Raw genomic sequence first — 18,945 nt, 5'->3', positions numbered from 1 at the left:
ATGGTTCTTGGATCTCCAGTCATTACACCTGTTGTCCATGCAGATGTTGGTACAGGACAAACACTAACGGAAATGTATGGTCCAAGTTTGGAACCTGTTTTTCGATGTCAGTTTGAAGCGTTATCTGGTAATTACTCTTATGATGTTTCGTGGTTCATAAACGATGATGAAGTAGTCAATTTTCTTAATACTACATATGTTGACATTGAGGCAACACAACTGAAACCTATCCATTGGATTGGCACTTACAAGCTGAATATGTTGGTAAGAAACAAGAAGTTTGCCTTAAAAATAATAGTTAGTTTCTTTTTCCATATATTTTATATGAACAGCAAATATATATATATAAATATATATAAAGTGCCTAGAAAATCAACCTAACGATGTTAGAGTAGATTTGACTCGTAACTTCCTCCCAGACCGGGACTGGAACCTGTACTTTTTATTTCTAACTTCTACGACAACACCGCATAGCATTGCGTAGAGACCTTATCCCCTCCTCTAACTCTAGCTTATAAAAAAAGCTTTCGTTTCGGGAGGTGTTACCTTCTTGTAGGAATTAAACAAGGATCTCTGATACAATACACGAGGTATTTTTTTTAGTGTACAGAAATGATCATCTACTCATCTCTTCAGTATAATTGCAGGATGCTAATCTATTTTTAGAAGCATACAATAACTGTAAATAAATATATGTATATGTCTGCCTGTGTGTAGTGACAACTGCAAATTATACCTTGTCTATCGGATTTCTTATGATTAAAAAATACCAGGCCTTAGAAAATGTATAAAGTGCCTAGAAAATCAACCTAACGATGTTAGAGTAGATTTGATTCGTAACTTCCTCCCCGACCGGGGCTGGAACCTGTACTTTTTATTTCTAACTTCTACGACAACAACACCGCCTAGCACTGCGCAGAGACCTTATCCCCTTCTCTAACTCTAGCTTATAAAAAGTAAGCTTTCGTTTCGGGAGGTGTTACCTTCTTGTAGGAATTAAACAAGGATCTCTAATACAATACACGAAGTATTCTTTTTAGTGTACAGAAATATATATATATATATATATATATGTTGTAAAATTATCTATGAATATATGTCTCTTGTTATCAATGGGGAGTTCACATCAAAGCCATTGAATGGTTGTTGACGTACATATATCTCTTCTTTTGTGCAGATAATATTGATGTGATTAAAGATAAAATCCCCCTGTGGTAGCTTTGCTAAAAAACAGTCGGGCTAGATAAAGTCAAGCCATCAATAGTCAAAGTCGCATTACTAATTTTTCAAACTATTTGCAAACAACATCAAAGTTTCAAAAAAATGTATCTATCCATGCATTGTTCTTTTGCTTCTGTCTATTTTAGGTTTCAAGGAGGATTTATGGAAGGATATAACCTGGCTCCAAGAAATGCAAATCAATATCAAAAATCCTTCTATATTTTTTAATTGCGATACATACTATAAATTAAAACTCATTTAACCGTACACAGAAATATTTTGACGCGGAGTCAATGTCAAAAATATTAAATATTTATAGAATTATTCTGAAATTAATACAGGATATTCTCAAGTCAATAACTATGACCTTGTTTTCGCTTGATAAAAGTCATAGTCGTTTATATTCCAGTCATAATATTATCCATTAAAAAATGCACTTTAGTGTTTATTTGCAGGTTCGGTGTACAGTTAGAAGTAGAGACGAAAACTTCATGCCATCAGGACCTCCTTGTGAAAGTGAAATTTATATAGCTGGATTAATAGTTTGTATATTAAAAAAAGTTGCGAAATTTTTTTTTAATTTTTTTGTCATGGCTTTATTTTCACGTTATCTGCGACTTCCTGACGCCAAAAAATTTGCAAAAATACAAAAAATGATACAGGCGTTCAAATCCTAGTAAAACCAAAGAGATCATAAAGTGAACCCAAAGCAGAACAAACTACCAAAACTATGCGTAAGTTTTAGAGAACTATCACAAATGTGCACATAAAGTTTTGAAATGTATAAAATCAAGAGATGAATAACTGCAAAATACTTTTTATGTTATGTCGACGTCACAGTTGCGTCATCATATGCATCTATTCATTAAACTGAAGAAAACCCCAGAATATATCATATATATACAGGTATTAAACTGTAGTCAACTAATAAAGGTGCATGTGTCTACCTTTACATAGAAATACATTAAAGGTACCTCCAAATACGTTACAAAATACACATTTCAACAAAAAATGTCTATTTTGTGACGCTCTAGACCTAGGCCAAAATATGGAGAGAAAAAAGCAAAAAAAAAACTGCACCAATTGCTGATGAACTGATAAAACAAAAGCAGTTTCAAGATTTAAGTCAAATAACAGTTCACGCACACAAAAATCGAGGTGAACCAGTGTATTCCCGAAAAATTAAACTATGATAATTCCTGATCATCTTAGGCCAATGACACAATCGAATTCATGTCTTACTCGGTGAACGAGCGAGAAAGGCATAGTAAGCGACAATAAATAAAAACATATCCAGAGTTGTTTTTGTCACAAGTTCCCGTAACCGTCTTCTGTTTGTGTCCGGTATTTTGTCTGAATACCCCTATTATCATAATGTGTACATGAACTAAAAAAGACATAAAACACAGAAACAAGGTTATATTATAATGTGTTGTTGTGATTTCAACCTCAATTACCATTATGGTTTGATTTTCGGCACAAGAAAAAAGGAAACAACCTGCAGAATTAGTCACGTGTCACATTCTTCTCCTTAAATGTAGCCGCAATCTGATTACAAACAGATCATGTGTCGTCGCATTACTATAAACAAGGATAAAAAACACATCAGGCAATCATATCTTAAAGATACGTAAAATTGAACAACCAAGAGGAAAACGAAAGTTTAAATACAGAAGACATTTTCGGAGCACTCAAGACATATAAAATGTAAGTTACTAGTACAAATGTTTATATAAAAGCATATTTATTTTAGCCAGAAAAATTTGAGTATAATGTCCAAGAAGGAAGTTCTATAACCATAAGGTATAATGTCACGGTTTTTCTTGGATGTCTTGCAACTGATCTCTTATCAGCGTGTCGGCAGAAATTCTACGTGTCGTTACCAGCATATCAGAACCGTGATGAATGTAGTACATCTCAATATAGTTTGCACCTACGCAGACAATCATGTGGATTAGAAATATATGCCAATGACTGGAAAGAACCGATCGAATTAGTGGTTCATGGTAAAATAAATAGCCTAAATTTTGAAATGGATCGAACAACATTTATTCATTTGAAGAGTTTAAAAGATTTACCTACAAATGTTTGGAATGATGCAAGGATTCCAGAAGTAAAGGTACGTTTATTCTGTTTCGTGTTACATATTGTATGCTGGACAAAACATAACAACAGGGAAAGAAACATATTGTAGAAAATAATGTTCAAGTTGTTTTCCTTTTCTTTTTGATCCATTGTTTTGCTCTTGTGGTGTCATTCGGATTTCTCCGTGTTATTAATTTAAAATACATTGATTTTTGTTTTATCACTAAAGAGTAAAAACAAAATAAGACTACGTGAACGATAGTTATGGTTATCAATTATCTTTAGATTGTTGTTTCAAGAGCTGTGTACAACATGACAGGCCGACAGTGCCATTCATACAACGACCCTCACATAAGAACAGCTGACGGTACAAAATTTGATACCTCTGAACAAGGCGAATTCATAATGTACAGAAGTAAAAGAGGACCATATGCGGTGAGTATTTCTTAAGAGAGACGTGACACTTTTTTTTTTTTTTTTTAATTAATAAATTAATATTCTAATAGTCTCAAAACATGATTACATAATTTTGCTTGTCAAAACCTAGTCAATCGGCCCTTTTTATGTCAAATAATTTAGCGCTTGTTATAATCTATGATTTGTTTATTAGATACCGATCACGGGATCATGCTTACGTCACTCGTAACAAGCTGGGAAAATGTTTCAAAATGGGTGAAGTCGATCACGTGTTTGCAATATTAAATATTGAACGGTGTGGACAGTAGTTCTCTAGGCAACTCTCAAACTTTTGCAATGAGTATTTCATTCTACATCTTATTGATCCTTATTAGTGTGAGCCCTTAATCGTGGAAAATAATCAAGAAGAAGATATTAATTCGTCAATTGATATTGTGAACTTAAATCTAAATCTGAGAGATCTCGTCTTTATTAAGTGTCCACCGAGTTCTATTTTTGTGTCAAAATGTATAAAATAAAGGCAACAGTAGTATACAGCTGTTCGATATTCATAAATTGATTGAGAAAAAAACAAATCCGGGTTACTAACTAAAACTGAGGGAAACTCATCATATAACAGTTAAAATGTAAACATCGTCAATTACAAAAACGCGCATGCCGACGAAAAGTAGCATTACAATTAATCACCGAGTACAAGTAATTACCTCATCGGAAATAAGTTACATGTTTATATAAGAGTAATAAAAATGATGGATGACAACGCAAATATGGCATTGCACGAACTGAGGAGTGAAGCTAAAACCAATATATAGTAATACGTCTTAATTAACACTCGTAAAAGAAAAGGATTTCATTTGAACATCAATAGACAACCAAAGCAATGTTAGCTCCAGAGTATATTTTAGATATCGGTATCCACGATTGTTCCCTTATTATGCATCAGAATCGCGTGAATAAAACAAAAAGGGGCGCAAAACAACTCGGTCGTTCTACAAAAAAGCCTATGGATCGTCAATAAGCCAAATTCGCACTGGCTATTATGACAACTCAGACTAAGTATTAAATTTGAGTTTTGCAAAAAAAATGATGTGATGAAAAATCTGTGTCTAATAAAGCTTTGATGCCGATTGTGGGTATATAAATCACAACGCGGATCGTCTATGAAGAAACGTATCTATAGACAATTGAGTCATGCTCCCTTTGTAATTTTTTTATGCCCCATTTATGGGAATTGTGTTTTCTGGTCTGTGCGTCAGTTCGTCCGTCCGTTTGTTCGTTCGTTCTTTCGTTAGTTCGTCCGTTCGTTCGTCTGTTCGTCCGTAAGTCCTGCTTCAGGTTAAAGTTTTTGGTCGGAGTAGTTTTTTTATGAAATTGAAGTCCAATCAATTTGAAACTTGTTCCAAATGATATGATCTTTCTTAATTTGAGATTTGTCCTATTTCCACGGTTCATTGAACATAGAAAATGATACTGCGGATGGGGTATCCGTGTACTATGGACACATTCTTGTTTATTTCTGTTTGGAATCTGTCTGAGTAAATAATATTTGTTTTGTTTTGGCCCTTATATTTTCTTTTCGTTTGGGTTGTTTGGTATATGTCGTATCCTCAGGTATGTTAAAGTACTGTAGTACCACGGTGTTCAAACTTTTAGAGTAATTTTGCTACATTTTATTATCTATTTTGTGTTATATTTTGTCTCACTATTATTACGAAATTCGTTATATCAATTTAACGAATTACTTTATAGCGAAGTTATGTCACTAGTCCCCATAAATTCGTTATAACTAAAATTTACTGTCCAATTCAGGTACATGTCCTTTTTGGGAGTTGTGGTACGGATACATCTCTAGCATCATGCAACTGTGGCGTTGCAATTAGAAATAACCAGTCATTGTTCCTAGTGCGTACTGCATGTTGAACCGGAAGTAATACTGCTAAAATGAATATTGGATCATCGAGTCCATATATAGAACGGAGAAATTGTGATCAGACCTGTATGATAATTGAGCAGTATGAGAATTTCTATCAGGTATGTTTCTGTTAAATTAATCCATACAAATTAAAACGCATAATACGTCGAGATGAAATTGAAGCTGACAGTTCTAAAATGACAAAAAAAATGTATTACTATTGCTATTGCTGCTGTCTTTATTATAAGTAAAATTTTAATTATGATATATGTGACGAATTAATAATGAAAACAACATATTAAATACATTTCATGCGAGCGAAGTGCATTTCTGGATTTACCTTCATCAGGAACGTTCCAAGACAACTATTTGAAGGCCAAGGATTCATAAGAATTTAAAGAGCTATATGCTAAAAAATAACCCTAATGAAATAGCCAAGTTCATCTAAAACCAACCGTATATAGTTTGTATTTGGCTATTTTATTAGGTTATGTTTGGTCATATAGCTCTTTAATTGTTTCAGTTCGTATAAATCCTTGGCCTTCAAATATTTGTCTTGGAACGTTCTTTATTAAGGTAAATCCAGAAATGCTCGCTTGAAATTATTTAACATGTTGTTTTCATTATTAATTTGTCACATATATCATGATTAAAATTTTACTGTCCCATCTAGATTTCATAGCATCCTTTTGTTGAACAAGGACACATGGACATATCTTTTTCAGGTTACCCTTCCAACTGGTACAGAAATTGAGTTTTATATTTTAAACGGTTTCATTCCAGTCTTAAACATAAAGCCATCGGTTATTGATGTCGGAAATACAGAAGGGTTATGCGGTTTCATTAGCCCTGACGGAAACATATATGATGATCTTATTTCAAGGAATAGTTCATTATATGGATCATATGTTCCATTTTTTGTAGCTTCTTGGAGGTAAGAAATTGCATGCTTCATGTACACCGATATGCACTTGAAATATGTGAAAAATTCGAATCAAATCAAACAAAATCTTTTTGATTCAAACAATAGAATATATTTTTAAATATTTTTAATGGGAAATGTCGAATATGCATTATATTTTGGCGTATACCTTAAAAGGTACATATATATCAGAACATATTACAGTTTACATCTTCAAATGATTTAAATTGCATGTCTTGCTGAGTACAGTTAGAATAACCAGTAAACGTGTATGTGTTATTCTACAGGGCAAAATCAGATGAAGAACTTTTTGTTACTGAACCGAACCTGCCAATTACATATCCATTTTTGAAACAGTTTTGTGGCTGTCACTTAGATGATGATTATACTCACGATTATGAAGAAAATTTCAACTCAGTTGATTGTAGTTTATCTGAGGCTATGGTTTCATGTCTTCAAATTCAAAATTCACATTTTCAATCTTTTGAAAAACACCTGTGAACCAAGCAACCATATAAGAAGGAAAAGATCATCCAATATGTAAAGTTTCCAGTGAATGATCCTGAGGATGTCATTGACATATACTTGAACGGTTACAGAAACAGTTCTTTTGATCACCAGACGGGTCGACAGGTATATAATAATTCTTACCATCAAACAGAGATTATGACTTTTAGATGACGGAGATTGTGTTGCAAGGACGGATTTGGTCGGTATTTTCACTTTTTTTAAGAGAAACTTTAAGATTTCAGAGCACTCCATTTTGAAGAAAAGATAACAAAAAATGGACTTTAGTCCCCGATATGTCACAAGAACTGTATTTTGCATGCACAAATAATGGCAAAAGTAGTATACCGCTGTTTTAAAGTAACAAATCGATTGAATGAAAGCTAATTCGGTTTTCAAACTCAACCCGAGGGAAACAAATTAACTATAATAGATATAAGAAGATGTGGTATAACAACGGAACAACAGAATCACTGCAGTACAACAACAAAAAACGCCACCATACATAGAAATTTGATAACAACTACCATATTCCTGACTTGAATATAAGAATTTCTATTGCATGTGAACTTACAGGGTCCACGTAATGGTTTGTTTTTACCCTTTTGTTTCAATGTGTAATTCGCCTTCCTATATTTTTTGTATCTAATTTGATGCTTCAAATTACAGTTACAAATACAACCAGTTATCGATACCGATTTGTTTCTACGACATAAACTTCATTACGTTGAAACTAACAAACAGCTTTTGAAGGATTTCATGTCTAAAACTGTTCATGCAATTTTTTTTATAAAATGTAAATAAATTATTAAGCCTGATATGTTCCTTTCATGTTTCTTTGAAAACAGTAATCTGTAAACATGATTTTGCTTTTCTTTAAATGTATAGTCAAGGTGGAAAAATGGTTGGAATTGGAAAAAAGCACGAACTGAATGCGAACACCAATTAACAAAAAGAATATCACCTGCTATCTTTACATTCGTCCCGATGTTAACTATAAAAGATTACATAGAGTCCTGCATAACAGATATTAAGGTATACTTGGGATACGTTTGAATGTGCAATTTAATACACGAATGAAAGTAAAACCTTTAAACTGTATAAAGAAATAAATATATATTCTTCCACAATAAAATTGAGTATGGAAATAGGGAATGTGTCAAAAAGACAACAACCCGACCATAGAACAGACAAGGTTAAACATGTTTATGAGATCTCAACCCTCCCCTATACCTCTAGCCAATGTAGAAAAGTAAACGTTGATTATGATATTCGTTGTTTTTGTGGGAAATTTTGTATTTGTTTCGTAACTCTTGTAGATGGTGTTGTTGAATGTATAATATCATTATTTTAATATCTTTTATAAACTGTGATAACTGGTGTCGGAACTTAACAATGTATAAGTAATGTAAAATAAAATATGGCCCAAGATGGTTGCCAGAAAGGACGTACTTTAAAGGACCCTATGGAAAATATATGCAAATGTCTTCTTTTAAAGAACCACTTTATAAAATGAAACAAAAATTGGCATGAATGTTTCAGTTGAGGTGCTGACCAGGAGTGTTTTTTTTCAATCTGGTTGTATCGCAGTGGGAACACAACTCATCTGAGATTATTTGCCCTTAAATTTTTATACTTTTGCGATTTGTGTATCATAATGTGAATTTGGATATACTACATATGTATTTCGAATTTTTTATTCTTCAATTTTAGCCAGCCTTATTGAGCTTTGGCAATGTTGGTATAGAATTATGTAAACGCTGCTGCACTAAATCTGTCTGCTGTCCCTTATATTTCTTGACTTTAATTGACCATAAGTTTCACACAAAAATTATATATTTTTGTAGTCATCAGGCGATATCCGTTTCCTCACGGATACAGTAATGGCCATTCAGTTATTCAGCAAAACAGAAGCATATCGATATAATTCGATGAGCGATGTTAGTATGTTATTTCAGCGTGTCAACACAATGTTGTGTGTAGACAACTGTAATGGTAATGGTCAATGTATCTCGGGTATGTTAACTATTAAGTTACTCTTGTATATACAGCTTCTACCACTGCATCGAGTGTGAGACGATATATATCCACTTGAGATAGTTCAGCTATCAAATTTAAAATGCGAGGCTCGCAGAGCGTTTAAAATATTTTAAATGTAACTGTCGAGAGTGGATACATAGCGTATTATACGAGATTTCGTGGGGAAATATGTTTCTCTTTTGATTTGTAAACAATATGCAGGCAAACTAATCCTTCTTTTAAAATCATCTGCAAAAACATGTGTTCTTTGTATGCGATGTCAAAAGACATTGTCGCTTTTTTTTTTGCGTCATGCCACAGTAGGAAATTCAGGGGAAAGCAAGAAAACTTGTAACTGATATATTTAGATTATTTTAAAATATCAAATTTCGACGTGTTCTTTATTTGACCAAGCAATATTTCAAAATGCACAAAAGGATGCCATAAATGTCTACTCCAAATCAGCCAACAAATAATTCTAGTCCATTTTTATTTCAGGTAAATGTTTTTGTAATGATAGTTATATTGGAATAAGTTGTTCTTCTCATATATCGATACCACCTCTGGTTCTGTCTCTTCCTGAAGATGGTTTGTGTGACAGTGTAGCTAGACAGTGCAGAAAAACAAATATTTATGGAGAATTTTATTCAAAAGACATTATCTGTAAAAGTGAATATTTTCTTGTGAGTATCATATGCTTGACCAATTATTAAAAATTTGATGTTAAGAGAATCTCCTTTCAAACGTTTGATTTAGAAAGAAACACAGCATACAGTACCATGTTAAACTAAAAAAATATGCCCAAAAAAAATGTGAAAATTATATAATTCTTTTAATATATATTAAACGTTTTCTCTGGAACCAACTGTGCTGCTTCTCTTGCAAGGTGACAGACACATTCCACCTAATCATTTGGAGTCATTTTACAGAACAAATTAAATGTTGATGATTATTTAGACCTTTGTTTATCAAAGTCGCCGTATTTTTACAATACCCTGCTTCCACATCTAAAGTTCTCGTATATTTTTAACAATTGTAATTTCTTTCTTTCCAAATTTTATATTAGTTAATGATGAATGGTAAAATAATTTACATTTACGGATTGTTTTTAAAAAAGGTTTTCTATTGATTATAATTTTTTTTTCATTTTCATTTTTATCCAAGCAGTGCATGGTCGTTCTTCCTTTATACATACTTTACTAATTATTAAACTACAACAGTTAAAGTTAAGTCTGTCTCATAACTTGACTTACATTTTGAAAGTGCCAACGAGGGTCGGTTATTATTTCAACTTCCCAATTGGGAATTTTTCATTTCTATGTATATATCTCCAAGTTGATACGCTATTCAAGGGCTGATGTTTCTTATCATGATTTCCTTAATAGAGTGTTCCGGTTCACAAGGAAGCTATTACATCAAGATATTTAAATGGTGAAGTTGAAATCATCCCTTCGTTAGTTTTAAGTACTCCATCACGAGTTGGTGGTCCGTTATGGAATTCCGTTTCACAGATGATAACAAATATGTTCCTTGTGTCGTACCGACAATCTTTTTACGGAATGTGACCTACCGAATTAGACCTATTACCGGGTTTGAAGTAACACGAGCAACACAATGGGTGTCATGTGTGAAGCAGGATCTGCTTTTCCTTTTAGAGAACCTAAAATCAACTCAGATTTTGATTGGTTTCGTGTTGCTTCGTCTTTAGTTTTGTAAGTTGTGTTTTGTAAACTATTATTTGTCTTTTTGTCTTTTTCTTTTGTAGCCATGACGTTGTCAGTTTATTTTCGACTTATTAATTTGAATGTCATTCTGGTATGTTTTGTCCCTCTTTCAATATGAGTTTTGTGTCATTTTGAAATCAACATTTTTTCTTCGAAAACTTGTTACGTAACCAAACCAATATCAATTCTTTACATCGGTTTTTTTCTAGCATTGTGATATGGGTTCGCTTTAAGAATTTTCGAATGACATTTCCTCCGTGGAAGTATCCCCATTATGTGACAGTTCGGATCATGCATTCCCCATAGCAATACGCTATATATATGTTCCTTCGTGGTGTAAAAACATATCTACATGTTAAAAGATATGTCGATATGTCATCGGATTAAAACAAAATTGATGATTTTTTTTTCAGATTAAAAGTAGTCGGAAAGAATATAAAGCATCACAATCAACATCTAAAGCCCTATATCGAAACTTTTTCCTGGTCACTTGTGATTTTGAAGAGCATACAAATGAAGTTTTAAATAAAACTGCTACAATTGGAACAGGTTTCGACATATCCTTATCATATGATGGAATTCATTTCAGCAGAACTCTTAGTTTAGTAATCTTTAATCCTGTGTGTATGAGTTGTAGTTCAAGGCCACTTAACTGTCATAAGAAGGTGATATATATAGATATTTTAAGACAATATTGTAAAGAACTGCATAACAGGAAAATATTATTTTATAACTTTAATTGATCATAAGTTTCGCACACAAAAAAAAATATACCATATAGTCTGCTATAGAGGCTTTAACATAAAGATTTTTACACAATGTAGTGGGGATCAACATGTGTGTGAGCGCCCAAACCTCCAATCATCTTGTAGATAGCGGTGTTACAGCACCATATAAGAAAATATATAAAAATCAGTTCGTTCTAAATGGCTTAGCTTAGCATAAATCGATACATTCTTAATTACAATAGACACATATATAATACTAAAATAACGAGGTCCAATTTATCAGCCATCATCGGGTAAAAACGACGGGTCATAATCACAGGGTTGACACTACTAAATTAAACAATTGTCAAATTGTTCCCTATTGTATGATTGTAGTATTTTAATCAGTAAGACTTTCTAAGATAACAATACGAATACTAAAAATCTGGACTAAAAATAAGGCGTATAGGTACAGTTTTCAATTTGTTAGCGGGCATGACGTAAAAAAGCGAATCAAAGAATTGAACTTTATTGGACAATGCTGTTGATTAAAAAATACTCAATTCCAGAAACTGAATATTACTGTAACGAAAATCGGTAATAGTTTATTTATTTCGATGTGAAATACCAGTTGTCTTTTCCTGTTAATTGTGTTTCTATATGTTTATAAGTTTCTCCATAGTTGGAGCACCGTCTATTTGTTAAAACACCCCTACAATTGGTATAATCTTGATTTTCACCCCTTCAAGTATAATGGACCGTTCCCTATGGTAGTATATAAGCCAGCTCAAGACAGAGAAACTTTGTCAGTTATATGTGGACCGTTGAAGTGATAACATCAGGGATTATTTTCCAACTGGTAAGTAGAGTGAATTAAGTGATTCCAAAGGATATATAAATAGTGTTCGGATTTATATGTGAATATTGCAATAGTGATTGTGATACAATGTATAAAGTGAATCTGATATATATAAGTGGTTATTGTATTAATGAGAATACAAGGTGTAGACTTGCTGGTGTTGCAAGTTGTACTATGTGGAAGTGTGAATACTTCATAGATTTGTATTAGTGAGAATACAAGGTGTTTACTTGCTGGTGTTGCAAGTTGTAATATTGTGGAAGTGTATTAGTGAAAGTGCACTGTGTTAAACCTTACCAGTTGGATAATATTCATTGTGTGGGAACTCAAAGGGATAGTTAGTGCGTGAGTTCAGCTGTGTTTATATGTATATATTCCTTGTGAATTGAAACATTGTGCAAGTGTAATTGTGTCATTGTGTTATTGTGGTTAGTTGCAGACTAACAAGGTGATACTACATATTGGTGGACGTTGTAAATAGAAGTTGTATATATGTGATTCATACGTTTTGTGAGATACTTACTTGATGCATGTTGCAAAGTAATCTGTTGGTGACATGGTGTAATAAAGGGCCGTATGCATGTTGCATAATAATCTGTTAGTGACATTGTGAATAAATCGGTCTGATACATGTTGCATAGTGATTGCATAGTGACATTGTGTATATATGTTCTGTTATGAAACACTGTGTCTGTGCATTGTGAATGAGGTACTTCACCCTGTAATTTAATTTATGTGCATTGTGTAGCTTATATATTTGACATTGTGAATTCATATAAGGGTGTGTTAATTGTTTTAAATAGGACAACTTGTTGTGGTGCAAATTTAAGTTGAACACTTGAAATCCTGATTAATTCAGATACGGATCCATTGATCGGACGGTTACACGTTACATTACCAATAATTAATAAGTGTCAGGTCGACGGATTCAAACAGAAAGGTTTGAAAGCAGAGAAAACTGTTTATCTTATAATCAGCATGACTTTATCAGATGACAATACCGATACTAAAATCAGGCTTACGTGCATAGTTATATACTTTAATTTAGTCACGGACCCGCGATATCACGGGTGTGTTCTAGTATCTCCTATATATGTGTTTGCAAATTTCATAACATGTGTTTCCTTTTATGAATAATGTGTGTTTGTCGGGTAGAGAATTTACTATTTCGCAATTTACAAATATTGCAATTGATAACAATTAAAATACAATAGAATGGAAAACATAGTTATAATATCTACATATATAGCAAAAATAGTGATTAAACGGTCTTATTGTATAGGATTAAAACAGGAAGCTCCCAAAACATCACTTATTATATTATTTTCTTTCAGAGTAATTGTGGTGGTTAATGCCCGCGTCACACTGTCCCGATTTTTATATACGATAGACACCCGAATGCGAAAATTGTAAGTTCGTACGAAGTTGGTCCCGATCTCGTTAAAATACCAAAAAGTGACCGAAGCAAGTACGATGAATAGCGAAGTCTATACGATGGTGCCGAAATTATATACGATAGCAAAAGTTGGACATACGAAGGTTAACCGAAGACGGGTATTTAAGCTTCATATCTCAGCCGAAGCCTACACGACATATCACGAAGGCTACACGATGGATTACGATGATGGCGCGATGGCCATACGATGTCTAAAAGACGTCGTGTACAGCTTACGATGCATTTAAATTATATGCCGAAGGCATCACGCGTTTTAAATTGTTTGATCAATATTGAATATATATTATATTGTACATTTGAACTTTATTATTCCCTCGCCTACTACATGTAAGTTGCGTGTAGATAAAATTGTTATGGACACTCTAGAACCAAAATGCTCAAAACTTGGTATGGTGTTACTCGTTAAGAATATCTTAAGCACTATTGACTTTAAAGTTCAAAGGTCAACGTCAAGGTCACAGTGGCAGTTGTAATACAAACCAATATCATGTGGACACTCTTAAACCATTATGCTTCCAAAGATTTTAATCACATTTGGTATATTGTTCCTCCTTGTAATGATCTGGCACTTTTTACGTTCAAGGCCAAAGGTCAAGGTCATGCAGAGGGACTTGTTTTTTTCTTCTTGAATATGCATATTCAATTTTCTATTTTCTTCATGTGTTATATACAAATATAGTGTCCATATTTGTCCCCAACATGTTACATACGAGGGGATGCCACGCTCGGCAATGCCTTGTTTGAACTGTAAAATGTGTGCACTAGTCTGAAATATCACCCATAATTATAACCATGTTTACTGATCTATTTAAAAAGAGCTCTTTCCAGGAGAATATCATAATAATATAGACAAAAGGAAAGATGTGGAGAAAGCAACAAATGCGGCAAAATATGACATATAGAAAACAAAATGGTTATGGAGTAAACATTCGTGTGACAACAACGCAGACGATACATAAAAAATCAGAATAATGAAGAAAAAGTTGGTTTCCATATATACGTGTACCTGCAGTGTTGGTGTACGATGCGCGTTTATGATTTTCATTATGAATAATATTTTACTTGTGAAAGTAAATCCTGAGACTGTAATAGCTGCTCTCCTTGTTCCATTTGAATTAATAGAAACAACGCTGTCGCCTTTCTTGGTCTCATAGAATCATATGATATGAGCTCCATGTTTTGTGAACGTCTTTCCTAACTGTCGTATTAGACTGATCAGTGCATATCGCGCATGGCACTTTAAATGTATTTTAGCGCGAAAAATTTACTTACATTTAGCTGGGTTTATTCCCGTCGTAGTTCCATCTTGTCGCCTTCGTACTTTTATTCGATGGCAACACGACGGGATTTCGTGGTCTTCAAGAAGTCGTGTTGTCATCGTAAGACCTTCGGGTAGCTTCGTGATTCATTCGTGTAGACATCGTAATGTCAAAACTGCCCGATGGAAACGATTGAAACACGAAAGCAATACGATGTTCAAAGATGCATTCCCGGTGACATTACGATGGTGAGGATGGTGATACGAACTCAATACGAACCCTCAACATCGGACGCACCTTCGGGGATTTTTTAACATGTTAAAAAATTTAGAACCCTTACCGAAGTTGTCCCCGAAGGCTAGAAAAAGTTGCCGATGGTTCTACGATGGTTAAAGATGGCACTACGAATAGCCTGATCTTGATACGATCAGTCCCGATTTTGAACATTTCCATAATCGTGTTGCCATCGGCGTAAAAATCGGGACAGTGTGACGCGGGCATAACAATCATGGTTAAGGATGTCACATACTGTGAGAAATAATGTGCTCCCCAGCATATACATGTAATTGCCTGCTTGAATGTTGTCATCTCACTGAGTCTTCCAACAAATTTCATTCATACGCCATGTCACCATTCAATTATCAAAACAAATGTATTGCACATTACTTAACGAAGGATATTGCTTATTCAACTGCTCAAATACTGCATAACTTACACATAATTTGAATATTGTATAATTTGTAACTCTTATTATCACTATATATATATATGTATGCAAAACTATGATATTGTTCTAGCTGTGACGTATATCACTGTTTGATACCATACTTAGTAACTGAATACTTCCTTTTGTAAATTTACTTCGGTGTTAAACATTGACGGGAAGTACATTTTGTATGCCACGCTAAAAATATGCGCACAATCAGAGCTTTTTCTGCCCTTTAAAATTACTAAAAGAAGCATTCGACATTTATAATCACATGTTTTGTTAGGATTTTGAAATCACGATTTATATCTAGTCTTCTTTTATTTACCTGTGCGTGTCATCATGAATATAACATTTCATTTATAAAAAAATGAAGGTTAATTTCAAAATGAAAGAGAAAAAAAAAACACGCAATTACAGAAACATTAAAGACAGCTAGATGTCAAAATAAGGCATTCGACAACAGACAAATGATTTTACCACATGACAGGCTCAAAATCGCTCCGAATATCGAAATATTGTATCTGGTTTTAACTTATTGAATAACTTATCAAAAGATTGTCATCAACACTAATTACCATAACGATAACAAAAAAAAAGATACATCTTTAGATTTAGAAAACCACTGACAAGGTTTCCAATTTTTAATCAGTATAATGCAATGCATGCAGTAGAGTAAGCTCTTATTTTTTTGTACGCATGCGGACGCTCTGATATCTTAAACCATATCCCCACTTACCTCTTTTAAAAGGAATAACAGCATGAAGTACAAAGAAGACAATTTATATCTCCACAATAGAAACAGTACAGATAAATTAAATGAAATATATAAATTTCCATCAACAAAAATAAATGTATGACTTTAATTTTACGGGCAAAACATATTTATCAAGCTGAAAACAACAAACAAAAAGTAAAAATATTCTTAAGAAACCGAAAGAGATTACCATTTAGATTGGTCACTTCAACTAACTAATAAATACAGTTTATAGTCGATATGAAATTATAATTTCAAACTACGGTTCGGTTCAAACAGTGTGTTTTGTTTTTCTTCAAAATATATTAGATTGAAAGGTGCACCATGCTGAGAATCTGCAAGCCCTCCCTCTCCGCAACGTTCATTACGACAGCATTGATTCAGTATTTCTACCGTATTAATATTTAGAATTGAAATCAATGATACCATGAGCCCGTGTTTCCATGGTTGTCGTTGGTTGGCGAGTTGCATATCTGTGTATTGGTTTGAGTAGAGTGAACTTCACATGTAGTTGTTCGTCCTTGGGTAGTTTCAAATCTTCTTATCTTTTTGTATATTCAATTAATCATTTGCTTAATGATAAATGATTGATATATTTAGTAAATAGGTCTGTTCTATGTTCCTTTGGAATTTCAACCAAAGATGAAGAACTGGATCTTCCCTCACTGTATTGGATACCTAACCTTACAAACAACGGTGTATTGCTGGGTCTTCCAAGTGCTCAACGAAACCTCTTTCTAAATGATTAACATCTATTTTATCAGCAATCAAATCCAGGTGGCGTGATTCAGATATTTGAGAGTACATACAATCTAAGACTCTTTCATCTTGCAATAGTATTAAAACTTTTGACTTTTCTACACTTTACACAAGTATTCCACATTCCAAACTAAAAGACAAATTGAAAAGTTGGTATTGCTTTGATTTGTGTCATAAAAAATAATGGCCAACGTAGACACAAGTATCTTGTCTTATGGAGGGATAAATCCTACTTTGAAAAGGATCACTCTGACAAAAAAATATATGAAACTGACATTATCAAGATGCTTGATTTCTTGATTGACAACATATTTGTTACGTTTGGAGGACGTGTTTTTCAACAGACTGTCGGCATTCCAATGGGAACCAATTATGCCCCTCTTCTTGTCGACTCGTTTCTTTATTATTATGAGGCTGACTTCATACAGGAACTTCTTAGGAAGAAAAATAAGAAGTAAGCAATATCCTTTAACTTTACTTTCCGCTATATTGATGATGTTCTCACGCTAAATAATTAAAAATTGAGTGACTAGGTTGAACGTAACTATCCCATCGAACTATAGAGATAAATGATTCAACAGATACAGTTAAGTCGGCCTCATATCTTGACTTACATCTAGAAATTGACAATAAGGGTCGGATGAAAACAAAACTTTACGGGCTTTTACGGACGCCATCACGAGTTGGTCAACCGTTATGGAATAACCGTTTCACAGATGATATCGGATATATATATATATGTACTATCCCATTCCCTTTTCATGAATGTGACCTACCAAATTAGACTATTTACCGGGTTTTTAATAATATGAGCATGATGACGGGTGCCACATGTGAAGCAGGATCTGTTTACCCTTTCGGAGCACCTGAGATCACCCCCAGTTTTTGGTGGGGTTCGTGTTGCTTAGTCTTTAGTTTTCTATGTTGTGTCATGTGTACTATTATTTGTTTGTTTGTCTTTTTCATTTTTAGCCATGTCATTGTCAGTTTATGTTTGATCTTTGGGTTAGACTGTCTCTGTGGTATCTTTCGCCCCACCTTTAGTAAATGGGAAACTTGTTACTCACCTTTTTCGATGATTGAAAATTGCATAGTTGCGAACGTGTTGACCGTTATATATGGGATGTATGCGGCACTAGATTTTGACATCACAGAATGACTTAATTCTTATCGTGCGTTACATGGTGAGTGCCACATGTGGAGCAGAACCTGTTTACCTTTCTGGGGCATTTGAGATCAACAATAGCTTCGGTTAAAGGAGGTTCGTTTTGCTCTTGTTCTAGTTTCTAGTCTTGTTCTGTGTGGTTTTTTTTCAATATGTGTTGGTTCTAAGAAGTTTACAGTCTGTCAACCTTTTGTCCTAAAAAGGGTATTTTATTTTCAAACAAATTTCACATGACTGATTGTTTATGAATTGGTGATGTCTTATGTTTAAATTATAAAAGAGTCAACTACTATTCCGCTATTACGATTCCTGATCACCTGTTAACGTTATCAATGGATTTTATAGGAGAAACACGACGGATTTCAAATGTGGAGAGCGAAGCACCTGAGATATAAACTCCGGTTTTTGATGAGGGTTCGTGTTGTTCAGTCTTGAAATTTCTATAGTTAGTGTTTTTGTTGACTTGCATC

At 33.6% G+C, this 18,945-nt stretch overlaps 2 protein-coding genes across 2 annotated transcripts; both read left to right on the top strand.

Annotated features, from left to right (window-relative positions):
* Nucleotides 1–7,085, top strand: LOC139521358 (von Willebrand factor D and EGF domain-containing protein-like). Its single transcript, XM_071314837.1, has 7 exons — nt 1–264; nt 1,677–1,763; nt 2,975–3,340; nt 3,592–3,741; nt 5,533–5,754; nt 6,361–6,569; nt 6,845–7,085. Exons 1-5 carry the CDS (start codon nt 1–3, stop codon nt 5,641–5,643), a joined length of 978 nt encoding a protein of 325 aa, XP_071170938.1. The 3' UTR covers nt 5,644–5,754; nt 6,361–6,569; nt 6,845–7,085.
* Nucleotides 7,086–7,093: 8 nt separating this feature from the next.
* Nucleotides 7,094–13,725, top strand: LOC139521357 (von Willebrand factor D and EGF domain-containing protein-like). The gene is made up of 6 exons (XM_071314836.1): nt 7,094–7,190; nt 7,953–8,099; nt 8,912–9,080; nt 9,582–9,766; nt 11,221–11,472; nt 13,708–13,725. Exons 2-6 carry the CDS (start codon nt 8,052–8,054, stop codon nt 13,723–13,725), a joined length of 672 nt encoding a protein of 223 aa, XP_071170937.1. The 5' UTR covers nt 7,094–7,190; nt 7,953–8,051.
* Nucleotides 13,726–18,945: the final 5,220 nt, after the last annotated feature.

Source organism: Mytilus edulis, chromosome 4 (genome assembly GCF_963676685.1).
Source record: "Mytilus edulis chromosome 4, xbMytEdul2.2, whole genome shotgun sequence".
Lineage (NCBI taxonomy): Eukaryota > Metazoa > Mollusca > Bivalvia > Mytilida > Mytilidae > Mytilus > Mytilus edulis.
The sequence above is the reverse complement of the archived record's forward strand: the minus strand, read 5'-3'. Positions and strand labels throughout refer to the sequence as shown.

Coding starts and splice junctions, on each gene's coding strand:
- LOC139521358 (XM_071314837.1), top strand. CDS start 1: ATGGTTCTTGGATCTCCAGTCATTACACCTGTTGTCCATGCAGATGTT. Junction 265..1,676: donor CTTACAAGCTGAATATGTTG/GTAAGAAACAAG, acceptor GTTTATTTGCAG/GTTCGGTGTACAGTTAGAAG. Junction 3,742..5,532: donor GTAAAAGAGGACCATATGCG/GTGAGTATTTCT, acceptor TGTCCAATTCAG/GTACATGTCCTTTTTGGGAG.
- LOC139521357 (XM_071314836.1), top strand. CDS start 8,052: ATGTTAACTATAAAAGATTACATAGAGTCCTGCATAACAGATATTAAG. Junction 8,100..8,911: donor CCTGCATAACAGATATTAAG/GTATACTTGGGA, acceptor ATATTTTTGTAG/TCATCAGGCGATATCCGTTT. Junction 9,081..9,581: donor TAATGGTCAATGTATCTCGG/GTATGTTAACTA, acceptor TTTTTATTTCAG/GTAAATGTTTTTGTAATGAT.